Source organism: Carcharodon carcharias, chromosome 18 (assembly GCF_017639515.1).
Source record: "Carcharodon carcharias isolate sCarCar2 chromosome 18, sCarCar2.pri, whole genome shotgun sequence".
In the NCBI taxonomy this organism is placed as follows: domain Eukaryota; kingdom Metazoa; phylum Chordata; class Chondrichthyes; order Lamniformes; family Lamnidae; genus Carcharodon; species Carcharodon carcharias.
Window position 1 is genome coordinate 50734173 of NC_054484.1, and position 19107 is coordinate 50753279.

At 45.4% G+C, this 19107-nt stretch overlaps 1 protein-coding gene across 1 annotated transcript in view; it reads left to right on the forward strand.

Moving 5' to 3' along the window:
• The window catches only part of LOC121290452 (cilia- and flagella-associated protein 47-like), a 661534-nt gene that overhangs the window by 14652 nt on the left and 627775 nt on the right, over positions 1-19107 (forward strand). The window contains 2 exon segments of the mRNA XM_041210889.1: positions 925-1066; positions 12232-12457. Coding sequence (XP_041066823.1) covers positions 925-1066; positions 12232-12457 — 368 coding nt within the window.

Here is a 19107-nt window from a genome sequence, read left to right on the forward strand (position 1 = left end):
AGCGCAAATACAACCTTGAATTATCAGTAGACTTAAGTTGATCAAATGCAGTTGGAAGTTATGCTGGGATCATTAGGGTAGTAGAAGAGGACTTGATGAATAATTGCCCTTAATGTTCTTATGTTCATCTATTGGCATTCTTGACCTCACTACCCTCTTTCATCTTAATAGAATTTGCACATCTTCATTGTTAAAGCAGTTCCCAAAAGTCTCAGTCTTCCATTTCATTCAAAAAGTTTTGTTCACCTCCCAGCTCATTATTTCTCTAGAAAGCTCAAGTTTATCCAAGACTTACTCATTTGTGGCAAAATTTTCCTATCACCTCTCTTATACTCCTGGACAAGATATATAAAATAAAATATGGGATCTAATAGTTGATGCTTAAATCAACGAATCAGCAATCTTTCTCTGTGGAAATCTTTTGTCTTTCTTCACAGTATTTTATTGATACCACTATGGTCAGTGCTCCTTTGCATTTCCCCTTCTTACAACCTCCAAAAATGCCATCTCACATGTTCTTTTCCCTCCCTACATTTCAATTGTGTTGAAATCAAAATGCATCACAGGCTCTGACTCTGATTCTTTCTCAATATCTTAAAACTGTTAAACTCACTACCTCTTCAGTTGTGCTTTCCTCCTCCTACTTTCAGATTTTTGAAACACAAGCTTAGCATTCCTTATTTTTTTCTTACTGTTTTCAAACATGATGGTATCCTCTATCACAGGCCCTGAGCTTTTCACATCAGTTTCTCCAGAAATAATAAATCCTAATCCTTCTTTGAGCCCTCAACTTCACTTTCTCAAAACATGATTAAATTCCACTTTGAAAATTAGCAGCATTTCCTGGAACAGATAATTAAACTATTCTATGAATTTGATGCAGAAAGTTACGAGAAACTCACGCATTTTTCTTTCCTCCTGTAGGCCAGTTTCTTATTGTGGATAAAGGCAATCTGCCTTTTATGATCATTACACCCAAGAGTGACATTGTTTTGCCTGACACACAGCAATTAGTCAAAATTGAATTGTGTACAGTCCGCCCTATGGTCCTTGATACAACAGTCCTGTAAGTCTATATAATCGAAGTTGGTGATGTGCATTTAAACATTTGTTCTTGAGCTATGATTATAATTCTTCTGAACGTCTCTCTAATGCATTATTTCGAATGGACTTATTTGCAGAATAGAAAAAGATCGGAAAAAGAAGAACATTCTTATGTCACTAGCTTCTAAAGGCACAATTAATTTAAAATGTACATTAAAACTTGTGTAACACTATTTTTAGTATATGCAAATAAGGAGCCAAATGCTTCATTCAGGACCCCTCAGAAAAATGATCTGCCCTGAGGTAGCTGGTGCCAATGGTCAGGAAAAACCAACCTTAGAAATCAAAGTAAGTATTTACACAATTACCATCCGGATCATCGCTACTTCTGATCCCGAGATTTCTGATCTTCAGGACTGATCCTGACCCCTGATCTTACTTCTCCACCTCAGCCACCAATTGTTCTCTTCCATGCCTCCCTCCTCTGCCTCTGGTGCCTTCCTGAGCTACCCAATCCCCAACAACTTCCGCAATTCGAGTGCCCGAAAACATCCATTTCATGTGGGCCATTGTGCTAGCCACGTGTAAGTACACTGCAAAGGGCAGTCGGGCACCCAGGAATGGGTGCTTGCAAATTTGTCCAATGCGTGATTAAGGAAACCTTAGGGCAAAATTTTCCATTCTGGACACTAAGTCCAGTGGCAGGCAGGAAAGTCAGCATGATTCCCACTGGGTGGCGGGACGACTGAATATGCACAATCTTCTGCATTTCAACTCATTAATTATGCATCCGCGAGGAGCATGACGAATCTTATGGCGGGGCAGGCAGGGATTCGCCCATTCTGCTATTACCTTATGTGGTTGAAGGTCCTGGCTCCATATTTAACTGCCCCCCCTGTCATACTCACTGCAGGCTAGGTTTGAGGTTGCACGTGAAATCAATGGCACTGAAGAGAACCAAACTGTGCCACAGTTGAGCAAAGGCTCCCTGGGGATTCTCCAGGCCATCCAGGAAATGCAGGAGGCCCTCTTTCTTTGGTGTGGGAGCAGGAGGACCTCCCATCTGACCACGCTGGCCTGGGAGGAGGTTGCTGGGGAGGTTAGTGCCTATGGCAAGCGAGAAAGGGCTGCCCTGCCCTGCAGTGTCGCAAAAGGATGAATGATCTGTTCTGCTCTGCCAGGGTAAGTGAAATTTCTACTCACTCCAAACTCTCACTTTCATAAGCGCACCTGGCAATCTAAGGGTTAAAGCCCACAGGAGTGTCACACACTACCAGCAGATGGAACATCAGCACAGAAAGCCTGCCAGCCACTTTAAGCTCACCATCTTGTGGAAGTTCCTGCACAAATGGCGTCTTAATCCCTTACTGGGGAGAGCTCAGCAGACACACCAGGTAGGCATGCTTCTGAACTGCTCTTTCATCCATGTGCTCACAGTCAACTCATCTGTCTTTATGGAGGACAAGATTCCCCATAACAAAATGGATAGAGCCAAGACCAATGGTGGAGCCCAGGAGTTGAGGAGCCTCTCACTGCTTGAGGAACAGGCTGCAGAGCTGGCTGGTGAAGATAGGGATTGTTCCTCTGCAGAAGGCAAAATCAGCCAACAAGCCAGTGAGGGTGCATCCAGTATTCATTGACATCATGCAGACAATGACTGTGAATGATCTTTAATGTATGAGCTTGCCTAGTCGATCAGTGAAGACCTCTATCTCTCAGAGGCTGAGCGCCAACTCACAGACACTTCCTCCTATCTCCCCCTGGACCATGACTCCAACACTGAACATCAAGCCATTGTTTCCAGGACTGTCACTGGCCTCATCTCCTCTGGAGATCTTCCCTCCACAGCTTCCTACTTCATAGTTTCCCAACCTTGGATGGCCCGCTTCTACGTCCTACCCAAGATCAACAAACAGGACTGCCCCAGTAGACCGAGCGTGTTAACCTGTTCCTGCCCCATGGAACTCATTTCTTGTTATCTTGACTCCCTTCTCTCTCCCCTTGTCCAGTCTCTTCCCACCTACATCCACGATTCCTCTGATGCCCTACATCGTAACAACAATTTCCAATTCCCTGGCCCCAACCGCCTCTTCTTGACTATGGGTGTCCAATCCCTCTACACCTCCATGGTTTGAGGGGGCTCCGCTTCTTCCTTGAACAAAGGCCAAAACAATCCCCATCCACCACTACTCTCCTCCGTTCTCTCACTGAACAATTTCTCCTTAAACTTGTCTCACTTCCTTTAAATAAAAGGTGTGGCCATGGGTACCCGCATGGGCCCCAGTTATGCCTGTCTCTTTATGGGTATGTGGAACATTCCTTGTTCCAGTCCTATTCAGGCCCCCTCCCACAACTCTTTCTCCGGTACATCGATGACTGCTTTGGTGCCGCTTCATGCTCTCGTCTGGATCTGGAGAAATTTATTAATTTTGCTTCCAATTTCCACCCCTCCATCACTTTCACATGGTCCATCACTGACACTTCCCTTCCCTTCCTTGACCTCTCTGTCTCAATTTCTGGTGATAGACTATCCACCAATATTCATTACAAGCCCACCGACTCCCACAACTACCTTGACTACAGATCCTCATACCCTGCTTCCTGTAAGGCCTCCCATTCTCTCAGTTCCTTCGCCTCCGTCGCATCTGTTCCGATGATGCCACTTACCAAAACAACTCTTCTGACACGTCTTCCTTCTTCCTTAACTGACGTTTTCCACCCACGGTGGTTGACAGGGCACTCAACTGTGTCCGACCAATCTCCCGCACATCTGCCCTCACACCTTCCTCTCCCTCCCAGAACCATGATAGGGCCCCCCTTGTCCTCACTTATCACCCCACCAGCCTCCACATTCAAAGGATCATCCTCCGCCGTTTCCGCCAACTCCAGCATGATGCCACCACCAAACACATCTTCCCTTCATCCCCCCAGCAGCATTCCATAGGGACCTTTCCCTCCGGGACACCCTGGTCTACTCCTCCATCACCCCCTACACCTCAAACCCCTCCCATGGCACCTTCCCATGCAGCCGCAGAAGGTGCAACACCTGCCCCTTTACTTCCCCTCTTCTCACCGTCCAAGGGCCCAAACACTCCTTTCAAGTGTAGCAGCATTTCACTTGCACTTCCCTCAATTTAGTCTGCATTCGCTGCTCCCAATGCCGTCTCCTCTACATTGGAGAGACCAAATGCAGACTGGGTGACCGCTTTGAGGAACACCTTCAGTCTGTCCGCAAGCGTGACCCAGACCTTCCTGTCACCTGCCATTTCAATAATCACCCTGCTCTCATGCCCACACGTCCATCCTTGGCCTGCTGCAATGTTCCAGTGAAGCTCAACGCAAACTGGAGGAACAACACCTCATCTTCCAATTAGGCACTTTACAGCCTTCTGGACTTAACATTGAGTTCAACAACTTCAGCTCATGAACTCTCTCCTCCATCTTCACCCCTATTTTATCCCCTTTTTTCTAATAATTATTATATTTTTTTATACATATTTTTCTTTTCCCACCTATTTTGATTATTATTTTTAAGATTAATTTCCATCCTTTAGTTTATCTCCATCTTTTAGCCTATTCCAATCCCCCCCACCCCACCCCCACTAGGACCATCTGCCACTTGGTCATCCTGCTTTCCACCCTTAATGTCCCCATTAGCACATCCTTTAGCTAATATCACCACCGTCAACACCCCTTTAACCTTTTGTTTATGACATTTTTGGCAATCTCTCCTTTGCCTCCAACTATCACTGGCCTTCTTTCCAGCTCTACCTGTCCAACCCACCTTAGACAGCTTATATTTCACCACATTTCTCTTTCTCTTTAGTTCTGATGAAGAGTCATACAGACTCGAAACGTTAACTCTGTCTTCCTCTCCACAGATGCTGTCAGACCTGCTGAGAATTTCCAGCAATTTTTGTTTTTGTTTCAGATTTCCAAGACCGAAGTATTTTGCTTTTAGCTTTTACACTAATTCTCTCTTCTCCCTATACCAGGTACCAGCAAGAAAAGGGGCAAGACAACCTCGCCAAGAAGAACCAGCCCCAGCCCCCAGACCCAGACCATCTCTGAGGAGGAAGTAGACCTGCCCTCAGATGAAGATCCTTCACTGCGTTCACCTGCACCCTCCACCCGTGCAGATACACACACCTCGGTGGGATCTAGTTCTAGAGTAGGCTTGGGTTCACAATCTGGTGATCACCTCACAGACATGGGTCAACAGCAGGTGGAGGAAGTGACAGCCGAGGTCTCTGACACTCGGAGGACTCTGGGGACCAGGTCTCTGCTGAGACTGAGTCCGATGATTAACCTCAGGAATTGGCCCTAAGAGAAATGTTGGAAATGCAGAGACAGGCAGGGGGACATCAAGCAGAGCTGTCAGAGGCTATCACCAGACTGGAACGAAGGTGGAAGAGTCCGTGTTTTGTGTGATGTCATGGCTCCGGTGTGTGAGTGCTTTGAAGTCTCCGTGGGAAGTTTGGCAGCTGCCTTGGAGACACAGGTCCTGCAGTTTCTGCTGGATTTGCGATTGGACCTGCACACCATCGCCTTAGCCATGGGTGTGTTCCAGCAGTGGCTAGGTGAGAGGAGGATGGGACATATTGTCCTCCTTCCAGGTGCCCCTTCTCCTCAAGGAGGCAGGGAGGGGCTATTGGTACCCAAATGAAGGAGGAGGAGCAGCCAGGCACCCCAGAGGCATCCACCCTGGACACTCCAAGGGTGCCCTGCACTCCAAATCCCTTCTGCAGTGACCCCATCAACTCCAGCAGGTCGGGCCAAGGGGGGTCCACCTGCCTCAGAGCAGGAGACACTTAGCAGGCCAGGGCCCTCATGGCCTTGGGACACCAGTGGATGCCTGCTGAAGTCATCTCAGACAGCAGGGCATAGCAATCAGCAGTTCCCTCCACCACTGTTGTGGATGTTACCTAGATGTAGTGGTCAGGTAAGAAAAATTAAGAATTTTTGAATGCACACTGGTGGCATAGGTGTTCACTCAGTGTATAGACTTTTCACTTCTCTACATCTGTTTTGTTTTAATCCTTCTCCAAGTCTCATGGATTCAATGGATATTCAATGTGATTCAATCTCCCATGTTCATTCAAGGGGCAAACATGTTCCTCTCCCCAGTGAACCTCCACTTGGCTCTTCAGTTGCATTAATTTTCACATAATCTCACCACAGTGAGCAGCCTTTATTTCCACATCGGCAACATAAGCAAAGGCACATCATATGTGATAATGATGACTGGCCAGTACAGCTGTCAGCCTTAAATCTCAGGCAGACATTATCTGGAACAAAAACAAAAATACCTGGAAAAACTCAGCAGGTCTGACAGCATCTGCGGAGAGGAATACAGTTGATGTTTTGAGTCCGTATGACTCTTCATCAGTATCTGGATGCAGGAGAATTGCTCAACGAGGTTAGTGCGTATCCTGCTACTCTTGCTCTGCTCTCTGTTTGTGGCTGGCACATTTACTTGTTGCAACTAACGTCACAACCGTTTCTCCAATGTGTACTTAGCAATGATGTTTATGAATATTTGCAAATAGTAGTATCAAACACCATAGGCTTCTATGCCTCGCTGCAGCTTGTTCTCACCCCTGTGTTTAAGGCCGAACATCATTCCATGCTTAGTTTGCATTCTCACCATGCATGACCTGAACTAGAGAAATAAGGATCAATCGGGCAAATTATAAATGTTTGCAAAAGGGGAATGAGTGTGTGATGTCAGAGGTTTGTGCTCATCTTGATGAAGCTGTCTCCTTATATGTGAGGATCTTACAGTGCTCCTGGATGGCTGCTTCCCAGTGCTTTACTTGCTCCTTGTATTAAAGCATAGCACACAACTCAATATGGAAGTCATTGCATGACAATGCACTCATTGACTTAGGGTATATAGAAATGATTGGCCTTTGTGAACTTGAGCATGTCAAGGACTGCCATGTTCTGAAAGCGATGCTTTTGCACATTTCCTAAGTCCTCACCAGGGTTTATGAAGGCAATGTGTTGTCATTGCTGTGTCAATATGGACTGGGCTACATTACTCCCTAATGCAAAGGTCTTCCAGGATATAAACTTGTCAGGCTTCTGATGAATTGTACGGTCCTGAGTGTTTGTAACTAATCAAACCATTGTCTTGGTGAGGCACTGTCTGTGAGGACAATGCTAACAAACCTCACAGCTTTGGGTGCATAATGGAGTTTCAGGTCACTATGTCCTGGTGTGCGAAGTGCTATTGGTGGGTCAGCAGGAAGATGGCCTTTGCATTATGTGTTGATGAGAGCTGGTAATGGGCGAATGGAGCTCTCCGGACACTGCTTCCTCATGAGACATCCAAGCACAAACCATTGAAGAATGTCTTTTGAGTTCGAGCTGCCTTACTAAGCTGGTGTCACACAGGCATAAGTGCATCCACGTGTGTATTGGTTTTTCAACCATTTGAAAGGTGTGATGCCCACTGACCTGTTGAAACCATGGCTGAAAGGACTGTACTATGTTGAGTTGCTGAAGGGCATGTGCTAAAGGAGTCCTAACCATATTCCACAGTGACCACATGTTGCCAAGGCTACTATGCCTTCCAAGCATGACCCCATCATTGGGTCTGATAGTGACTAATGCTGCTTCTGTGACCATTGTGAGATTTCTGACCTTTCCTGAGATGGTCACACTGAGAATGAAAGTGTTGTTGCATCCTTTGCATTGAAGGCTGAGAGAAGTTTGATGTGAAAATTAGTCCTCACCTTATGCCTCCTGGAATCTTGTAGCTATGAGGCTGACATCTGCCGCGTCCATCTCCATGTATGAGCTGTGTCTTCCATAGCCCCATGGTCGCGCCAAATATCTTTGTGCATTTTTCCCCTCCTCGGGAGCATTTAGGACTTCCTGGGGCCCCACTGGCTCTTGCTCCTCAGGGCACAGGCCTTCCCAGAGATGTGCCAATCGGTGACGGGCCCTTTTTCCAATTCTAATCAGAGCTATCAACATCGGAGCTATCAACATGGCAGCCTGCATTCTCCATTCCTCCTTGTATCTTTGAACAGATACCATTGAGCAATCAATGGGAGTTCCCCTTGAATAGTTTCCCTCCATCTCCAAGAGAGGAATCCAGTCTCCAGCTACTGGCCTACCCTCGGTCTGTACATGGCATCCCCAGGCCATCCCTTGTAGGCTGATTACACCTTAGAGGTTGAAAGGTGGCTGACCATCCTCCTCAGACATGACTGCACATTCACAACGAGCGTCTTCATTAGGCTGAATAGACCGAGGTGCTATAACCCTCATTCGGGCTATTGTCAGTGCTCCTTCAGTAGTCTAGACAATAACTATCGATACCCAATCCTTGTACTTATGTCATGACTATAAGCATGATGCCTTGTGGGCCATGACCAGTACACTATTAACATTGAGGCTTGTAGCGTCCATTTAGTCTCTATGCAGCAGCTGTGGCCCTTGATTGTTTGATCCTCCTTCCCTTTTCACATATCTCTGCGAGGATCAAGTGCCCATTAAGACCAGCTGCACTGCAGCACCAAAACTTAATGGATTCTCACCTGAATGCGCACCATTAGAAAAAGAGCCAAGCTCATTCATTGTGCATTAGACCCTCAAGTTCAGCTGAGCCACGTTCTCCATGGTTTGAGCAAGAAGTTAATAGGGCAGCCATTCATTTGGCCTAAAACTGTTGTGTTGAACTCCTCCCACGACCTGAGACCCCTCCCATATCATTTTTCCAAGCTTGTTTCATCGGTGGTTCTGAACATGGTGCTCATCACTTTTGTAAATAGGGCCAGCTTCCAACCACCCCCTACCACCAAATTAAGTTCCACCTATTCTCCTGCATACTCACTGACTCCTAATTCCCATTCATCCTGTAACTATCCAGCCTCCCCCTGTTACACGTGACTCCATCATTGTCCATGTGGACACCCCTGTCCTCTCCCTTGAACCTTTCAATGCTGATCTCCCCATGTCCTTTGTTGATTTGACCCCTTCCTTTCTCGAGGTCACATGCACACTTCCTTTTCAGGACCCTCTCCCCGACTCCATGAGATCATCCAATATCCCTCAGTGACTTTTCAGCTATTGACTTAGAGGATCCAGATGCCTCCCCTGAATGTTACAGTGTCTTCTGTCTCCCAATGCCACGATTCGAACCTCCAGGACCAAATGCGTTAGTTGACTGATTGCGCTCTGCACACCATTCTGTGCATGACTTTCACTGCTCAGTGAGGCCTTCCCCCAACCAAGACATGCATGCCATGCAGAGCTCTCTAATATGGCCCGTACAGCCCCAGGACAGTCTCTGAAATTTGCCCCCAACAGAGTGGCCTCAGCCCCTGGACTGTCTCTGAACCTTCCCTGAACAGTCTTCTAACTTTTGCCCCGGACAGTCTTTTATCATTCCCTGGACAGTCATTTAACCCTTGCCCCAGACAGTCTTTCACTCTTCCACTCTGTTCCTTGAGCACCCCCCCCCATCATCCTGTCTCCATTTCGCCCTCCTCTCTCATGTGCCCCCCCTGCCCCCCACACCGTGCCCCTGGACTGTCTCCATTTCACCCTTCCCCTCTCGTGCTCCTCCCCATCCTGTCTCCATCTCTCACCTCCCCTCATGTTCTGCTCCCTGCCGTCCTGTCTCCATCTTACCCCTCCCTTCTCATCTTCCCCTCCCCCAGCCCTGCCTCCTTCTCATCTCCTCGTCTTTCACCCTTCCCAACCCACCCCCAGTCTTGCCTCTGGTTGTGCCTCCCGTGCCCAGCCTTGACACAGCTTGTGCTACAAACATCCGATATTTAACAGTTACAAATGTGAAAGGAAGGCGAAAGCAACGTTTACAGGCCGCCAAGTCATGGGTGAAGTGAAACTTGCCAGGTGTGTCTCACTTATATACAGTTGGGAGAAGGCGTTTTAATTATCTGCTGCCGGGGCAATTAATTTGGAGGGGGATGTAATTCTGGTGAGTTGGTCTTTTAATGAATATTCATGAGATGTAAATGAATACACAAATTGTTCCTCATGTAGCTCAGCAGGAAACTTGACCCGCCTTTAACCCACCTTCAAAGTTGGGAGTACAAAATTCCAAACTAATTTTCCGCCAACGGGAAACTGACTTTTCCATTCACATCAAATACAATGTCCCCACCTGTCATGCTCCTGCTGCTGGCGGGAGTGGAAAGTGCCATCGTTATTTACAATTTAGAGCTGTGTTCTTAAAATACGTGGGTAAATATATCCCATATACCTATTTTATTTTGGCTGAGCACTGCTGCCCTGATTTTGACTCTGTGCAGGAATCTGGTGGAGATGGGTCAGCAAACTGTCCTTACCTCAGCAACATGACACACAATCACACACACTCAATCTCACACATAGTCCATCTCACACAAACACACTAACACAAATATTCCCACACACGCTCACTCACATGCACAGTCAACACACACGCGCTTTCATACATACACATGCACAAACACACTTATTTCCTCACGCACAAACACTTGCACACACTCACCAAACACAGATACATAGGGCAAAATATCACACTCATTGGGCAGGCATGTGCCTGACCCGAATGAGCGTAAAATGACGCGCAATGATGTCGGTCGAGCATCCTGATGTCATTGTGCACTCGCACGTATTTGGGTTGGCGGGCATTTGTGGGAGTTGGCAGCACGCCCACCGACAACTAACAGGCCTATTAAGGCCATTGAAGTTCTAATTAAATGAAATTTTTCGCTGCCCGTCCAACATTACGGCTGGGGAGCAGGTGAAAAGGTCAAGTGGCCTTTGGATTTTTTTTGTTCAGTGATTTAAAAATTATAAATTTTTTCAAACTAATTTGTAACATGTCCCTGCTCATGTGACAGAGTCACATGAGGGGACATGTTATTAACATTTTCAAATTCTTTACCTTTTATGTTCAAAAAGCTTCAGATCCCTGAGGCAGTTCTGTGCCTCAGGGAGATTTTACTGCGCACACCCAGGGGGCATGCATGAGTTTCCATGCTCGCCCTCCTCCCCGCACCCACTCCCCACCCCCCAACACCCCACACAGGTAGCACTGAGCACTGCAGTGTGCGATTCATGCTGGCTGGCCTTTAATTGGCCAGCCAATGCGAGATGGCGGACGCAGCCCCATTGCGGGTGGTAGTCCGATTTGCAGCTGCTCCTGCTCGCTCCCACTGAGCCCGCCTGACGACCGTAAAATCCTGGCCATACACTTTGTCTTCCCCTCCAGCCATGATCTCATTGAATGGCTAAGCAGATTCGATGGGCCGAATGGCCTACTTCTGCTCCTACGTCTTATGGTCTTATGAAGGCCAGGAGATTTTACCCCCTAGGTTACGTTTCTATAGCCCCCTGCCTGAAATTAGTAGGAAGCAGCAGCTGGCCCACAGTGAGGAGCACAAAGTTGAATGGTAGAAGGTCGTTATCAGGGACCAAAATGTTAAAATAGCAATCTTGCCCCAAAGATGCCATCAGAGCTCCAGTTGCATATTTAGACAATGATCCACCAAGTTTCTGGCACTTCTCTTGTCTACTCAGAGGAGAATGTGCAGTGTGAGACACTGGAGGAAGAGCTCTACGGTTGATCTTAGCTACTTTATCAACCGTTTCTGCTGAGCAAACATGGTTAAAATCAGCCCCAAAGTTCAAAAACTCCTTGCTACTTCTTTCAATTCTTTACAGCACAGTGATTTGAAAATGTTATCCAAATTTTGGATTACATTTTCACCTGGTGGTGCATACCTTCACATTTGCACTGATAAATAAGATACATTTTTTGTAGCATGGTGAATTACTTCACTAACAGCATCAACAATAATACCGAGACTAGTAATTAAAATTTGGCTTCAAATAGGAGGTGGCTTTTTGAATGGCCACAAAGTTATTGAGAAAATGTCACTTATTGTCTGAGCAAATTATGCGGACATTAATTTATATGCAATGCAATATTTTAGAACAAAATTCTAAACTTGAAAGCTTGAACATTTTTGAATTGCTGGCCATTCACAGACTTTTGTAGTAGCTCCAGCAGGCCAAATTATTTCGCCTGACATTTCTGTTTTTGGCGGGGAGAGTTGGATGTCAGGGGAAATGTAGGAGAGAGTGTTGGCCATTAAAAAAGATGAATTTTTCACTCTAACTGTACTGTTTTTCCTTTCCATTTGTCCTCTCTCCTGCCAGGGTGAAGTTGGAAGATGCTGAAGACGCTACTCTGAAAATTAAAGCAAATATAGTTGAGCCATTTCTGGAACTTCTTGATTTTTCTGGCCAGAAGCTTGAATGTATTCAGTTTGGTGGTACCTATTATGGAACCTCAAAGCAGCATCAAGTTATTTTGTACAACAACAGCCCTGAAGCAATTAACTGGGTGACTGTGATGGAAAACAATGCTGTTGGATCTGAAGTGGTAATAGCCCTAGAAAATGTTATTGCAGTAATATCTTATTATATGAATAGTGTCTGCTTCTTAAGCAGATTATTATCAAGTCTGGAATATTTTCCAGAAATATTGATATATATTATTTTGTGCTTTGTTTGATCATAACAATGGTAAATAATTGTTATCATATACTATATTGATATATTACAGTTATAAAATTTTAACATCTTAAATTTTTTTCAAAAAACCTTTAGGGAGATTGTACAAAGTTCTAGATCTGGCATAGAGTAGTCAGCAATTGGGGAAAGGTTATGTAGTACTGGTTCATTAATGCCATGTGACACTTGCTGTCTTCCAGCAATGTCTTTTCTCCTCCTTCACCCGATGTTAGACTGTTAGATCTCAGCTATCTCATTTTGGTTCTGAGGAAAGGTCACAGAGCTGAAACGTTAACTCTGTTTCTCTCTCCACAGTTCTGCTAAGTTAATTCCAGTATTTTCAGTTTTTATCTCTCATTTTGGTGTTGCATTATTCATAGTGTTATTATGTTATTCATATTTAAATGATCCTGAAATTATGTCATGACATATCAGGATGTGAATACTGAACATAAGGAGCAGGAATGGGCTAGACAGCTCCTTGAGCATGCTCCGCCATTCAATAAGATCATGGCCCAATTTCCCTATCAACTCCACTTTCTTGACACATCCCCGTATCCGTGGCTCCCCTACTGCCCAAAAACCTATTGATCTCAGTCTTGAATATACTGGATTGAGCATCGGTAGTACTCTGGGTCGAGAATTCTAAAGATTCGTAACATTCTGAGTGAAGAAATTTCTCCTCGTTTCAGTTCTAAAATGCTTATCTTAGTTCTAGATTCTCTGACCAGAGAAGACAGCCTATCAGCATCCACTCTGTTAAACCCTCTAAGAATTTTATGGCCTGAATCTTCTGGTTGGTGTGTGGGGCTGGGTCCCGCATACCGACACATAAAATGATGCACAGTGACGTCAGGTGTAAGTCCCGAAGTCACTGTGCGTTATTCAGATCTTCAGTTCGGCGGGCATGCACTGGAGCTGGCTGCATGCCTGCTATACTGTCAAAGGCCTAGTAAGGCCATTAATCAAATAATTGAGGCATTTGCAAGGGCTGCCCATCCAATCTTATGTTTGGAGGGCAGGTGAAGAGCCCGGGTGGTCTTTGCATTTTTCATGGAACCTCATCCATGGCGGGATGAGGTTTCATGAAGGCTTTATAACTTTAATAAAAATTTTTAATAAAATTCATAGACATGTCCCAGCTCAGGTGATACTGTCACATGAGGGAACATGTCTGAATAATTTTAAAAATTCTTTATTTAAGTTTACACAATCAGATTAGTCTCCCTGCATGCACGAAAGAGCGTAGGCCCCAAGTCTCCCTCCTCCCCCAGCCCGCATAGGGAGCACTGAGTGCTTCCAGGTGCGCGTCACAATGGGTGGGCCTTAATTAGTCCACCCACAGTGATCGGCTGCGCGCCCACCCATGCCCACTTCTGCCCAGCCCGCACAACAGGGAGAAAAATCTCCTCTATATGTTTCATTGTGATCACCTCTTATTCTTCTAAACTTCAGTGAATTGACCCACTCGACTCAATCTCTCCTCATAGGACATCCCTCTCATACCAGAAATAAATTTAGTGAACCTTTGTTCCACTTCCTCAAAGGCAAGTATATCCACCCTGAGATAAGGAGACCAAAACTGTACACAATGATCCCAATGTGGTCCCACTAAAACCCTATACACTTGCAGCAGGATTTTCTTACTAATATACTCCAATCCCCTTGCAATAAAGGCTAACATATTATTTGCCTTCTGAATTGCTTGTTATACCCAATTGTTAATTTTCTGTGATACGTGTTCAAAGACACCAAATCCCTCTGAATACCTAGGCCTGAATCTCCTGGTTGGTGTGCGGGGGCGGGCCCTGCTCACCTACGTGTAAAATGATGTCACTGTGCATCATTCAGATCTTCAGTTTGGCAGGCGCGCACCAGAGTCGGCTGCATGCCCACCAAACTGTCAAAGGCCTATCAAGTCCATTTAAATATCAATTAAAGGAGTGAACAGAGCTGCCCATCCAACCTTAAGGTTGGTGGGCAGACGAAGAGCCCAGGTGGCCTTCACGTTTATCATGAAACCTCATCCACGGGCAGGATGAGGTTTCATGAAGGTTTTTAAACTAATAAAATTTTTAAATAAAATTTATAAACATGTCCCAGATTATGTGACACTGTCACATGAGGGGACATATCTTAAATTTTTTTTTTCTTTATTTAAATTTTTCAAAATCACACTAATCTCCCTGAGGCAGCTCTGTGCCTCATGGAGATTTCTGTGCTCTTTCGTGCACAGGTCGACTCAGCCTCCTCCCCCTCCCACACAGAGAATTCCAAAAATGTTTTCTCATTGCTAAATGATTGACGCCCTGTCCTGAGATTGTGCCCTTGTGTTCTAGATTCCTCAATCATGGGAAACAACCTCTCCCTGTCTATCCTGTCAAGCCCCTTCAGTTCTCCATGTTAGTAACACCATCAAATAGCATAGAGGTAATGTTACTGGACTAGCAAAACAGAGGATTGGACTAATGATCCAGAGTTATGAGTTCAAATCCACCACAACCATTGGGGTATTTATAGTCAATTAATTAAAATAAAAATCTGGAATTAAAAAGCTAACATTAGTAAGGGTATGCATGCTGTTAAAAATCCACTAATGTCCTTTAGTGAAAGAAATCTGCTATCCTTGCTTGATCTGGTCTAAATGTGACTCCAGACCCACAACCCTCTGCAATGGCCTTGCAAGCTATTTAGTTGACAAGGCTACTGCCACCTTCTCAGGGTAATTAGGGATGGGTAATAGTGCTGACTTTATCAGTGAGGCCCACATCCTGTGATTAAGCAATAAATAATAATTCTAATAGATTTGTCAGACAGCAGTCCTTTTATTAAACAGTGCTGACTCTGCCTAATCACCTTGTGATTTTTCCAAATGCCCTGTTACAATGCCCTTAATAATAGATTTATTGTGTTGATCACCACCTTGATGTGGAGAAGCTTGTATGCTCCAATGATCCCTTGAACGATATCGTTGGGAACTCCTTGCACCTGGCAGGGCCATCTCTGGCAACAAGGTTGAGGGGAGGTGCTAGATAAAATGCCAGCCAATAAGTCCTCAAAGGTGGAACAGGTGCAGGAAGACTGTGTGGCTGTGAAGGTGGAAGAAGGCTGCAGTGGCAAGGTGGTCCTGGTCATCGTTCTTTGATGCGTCACCAAAATCTGACCACCAACCCATCAGGATCGTGGACCTTGAGGTCCCCATGTTAAACAAAGTCACGTGTGGGCTTCTACCAGGGTCCATTCGTCAAGTTCTATGGTGATGGAAAATTGACGACAGAACAGAGCTGTGAACCTAGGAGTCCCTAGTCAAGAATCTGCACATAGATGTAGATGCTGAAGGTTGTTGGATACCTGTATTGGGACAGATTGTCTTTGGGCAGCAGCACCTATGACTGAGGTAGTCCTTTTCTGAACAACCTCTGCTAGAAAACGTGCCCTAAAAAATCCTTTCTCCGAGCTAGGGAACCATACTCTGCGGGATCACCATCTTTGTGGCCAAAGAAAGAAAACGTTAAATTTTGCAACTTGAAATGTTAGAACACGCACAGATAATCTCAACAATGACAGTCCAGAAAGAAGAAGTACAGTCATATCACATAAGCTATCAAGACTCCAAATTGACATCACTGCCCTCAGTGAGACCCACCTTCCTGGGGAGGGGCAGCTGAAGGAACAACCAGGGGATACACCTCCTACTGGAAAGGAAAGACTAACAGTGATTGTCATGTCCATGGAGTTGGTTTTGCCATCCGGAATAGGATCTTGACTGCATTGCCAGAACTTCCCAACTGTATAAATGAAAGGCTGATGACACTTGACCTAGAACTCAGCTGTAATCAATATGCCACCGCCATCAGCGTTTATGCCTGACCCTTGACTCAGTGAAGATGTTAAGAAAGAGTTCTATTCTGATCTTGATGAAGTCCTCACTGCTAGCCCGAAAGAAGACAAGATCATCCTTCTTGGAGACTTCAATGCCAAGGCTGGCTCTGACTCCGATGTCTGGAGAGGAACCACTGTGAAAAATGGGGAGGGAAAAGCCATTGTAAATGGTGTCCTCCTGTTGAAAAAGTGTGCTTAGCATCCTTACAGTTGAACAGGCCATTGGTGAGATGACATCTGGAGTACTGTGTACAGTTTTGGTCTTCTTATTTAAGAAAGGATATAAATGCATTAGAAACAGTTCAGACAAGGTTCACTCAACTGATACCTGGGACGGAGGAAGTTATCTTATGAGAAAAGGTTGGGGAGGCTGAGCCCGTATCGTTTGGATTTTAGAAGAATGAGAGGTGATCTTATTGAAACATATAAGATCCTGAGGGGAATTGACAGTGTTGATGCTGGGAGGATGTTTCCCCTTGTGGGATATATTAAAACTAGGGGACAGTTTAAAAATAAGGGGCCTCTCTTTAAGAAAGAAATGAGGAGATTTTTATTCTCTCAGAGGGTGGTGAGTCTTTGGAACTCTCTTACCCAAAAAGTGGTAGAGGCAGGGCCATTGAATATTTTTAAGACAGAGGTAGATAGATGCTTAACTAACAAGGGAGTCAAAGGTAGGTGGAATGTAAAGCTGAGGCCACAAACAGATCAGTCATGATCTTATTGAATGTCGGAGCAGGCTTGAGAGGCTGAATGCCTACTTCTGCTCCTAATTCGTATGTGCATATGTCTTTATAACAAACATCCTTTTCTGCCAGAAGGGCAAGCAAAAAAAAAACAGATAGAGGCATCCTAGATCCTAGCACTGGTACTTCCTGGATTATGTCATTATTCTAGGATTTTGACCCAGCGACAGTGAAGGAATGGTGAGATATTTCCAAATCAGGGTGGTGAATGACTTGGAGGGGAACTTCCAGGTGGTGGTGTTCCCATCTATCTGCTGCCCTAGTCCTTCTAGATGGTAGTGGTCGTGGGTTCGGAAGATGCTGTTTAAGGAGCCTTGGTGAATTTCTGCAGTGCATCTTGTAGATGGTACACATTGCTGCTACTGTGTGTCGTTAGTGGAGGGAGTTAACGTTTGTAGGTGTGGTGCCAGTCAAGCGGGCTTCTTTGTCCTGGATGGTGTCAAGCTTCTTGAGTGTTGTGGGAGCTGCACTCTTCCGGGCAAGTGGGGAGTATTCATCACACTCCTGACTTGTGCCTTGTAGATGGTGGACAGGCTTTGGGAAGTGAGGAGGTGAGTTACACGTTGCAGGATTCCTAGCCTCTGACCTGCTCTTGTAGCTACAGTATTTCTTTGGCTAGTCCAGTTCAATTTCTGGTCAATGGCAACCCCCAGGATGTTAATAGTGGGGGATTCAGGAATGGTAACGCCATTGAACATCAAGGGGTGATGGTTGGATTCTCTCTTGTTGGAGATGGTCATTGCCTGGTATTTGTTTTTTGCCACTTGTCAGCGCAAACCTGGATATTGTCCAGGTCTTGTTGCAATTGGACATGGGCTGCTTCAGTATCTGAGGAGTCGCAAATGGTGCTGAATATTATGCAATCATCAGCGATCATCCCCACTTCTGACCTTATGATGGAAGGAGGCTTATTGATGAAGCAGCGGAAGATGGTTGGGCCGAGGACACTACCCTGGGGAAATCCTGCAGCAATGTCCTCCTTGAGCTGAGATGACTGACCTCCAACAACCACAACCATTTTCCTTTGTGCTAGGTATGACTTCAACCAGCGGAGAGTTTTCCCTCTGATTCCCATTGACTCCGGTTTTGCTAGGGCTCCTTGATGCCATACTCTATCAAATGCTGCATTGATGTCAAGGGCAGACACTCGCACATCACCTCAGGAGTTCAGCTCCAAGGCTGTAATGAGGTCATGAGCTGAAAGGCCCTGGTGGAACCCAAACTGGGCATCAGTGAGCAGGTTATTGCTAAGCAAGTGCTGCTTGATTGCACTGTTGATGACTCCTTACATTACTTTGCTGACGATGGAGAGTAGACTGATGGGGTGGTAATTGGCCAGGTTGGATTTGTCCTGCATTTTGTTTACAGGACATACCTGGGCAATTTTCCACATAGCCAGGTAGATGCCAGTGTTTTGGCTGTACTGGAAAAGCTTGGCTAGGGACATGGCAATTTCTGGAGCACAAGTCTTCAGTACTATTGCCGGAATGTTGTCAGGTCCCATTATATTAGCAACTGGTGCACTTGCAACCAGCTTAAAATTAGTTTTGCAATATATTATGCATGTTATACATGCACCTAACAAAGTATCAGTTTTTTTAAAAATTCAATCGTACATTTTCTAAGCATTGGTGTTAGTGTCTGTCATATTGGAAGAGGTGCTGAGAGGAAAAGTTAGTTTGTACCCATAATTGGACATAAAGGGGATGCAGCAAACGATGTCAGTGCCTCAGTGGATAAGCCTAAGGTGCACCTAAAATTGGGTTTCAGCCTTGTTTTCAAACTGGTGGACTGCAGACAGCTAACAGGCATCTCAATTCAACTTGTTGAAGAAGTCTTGAAGATTGGGCTGCCCTGTTGGTGATAGTGGTCTTCAGGCAAGTCCTGAAAGTGG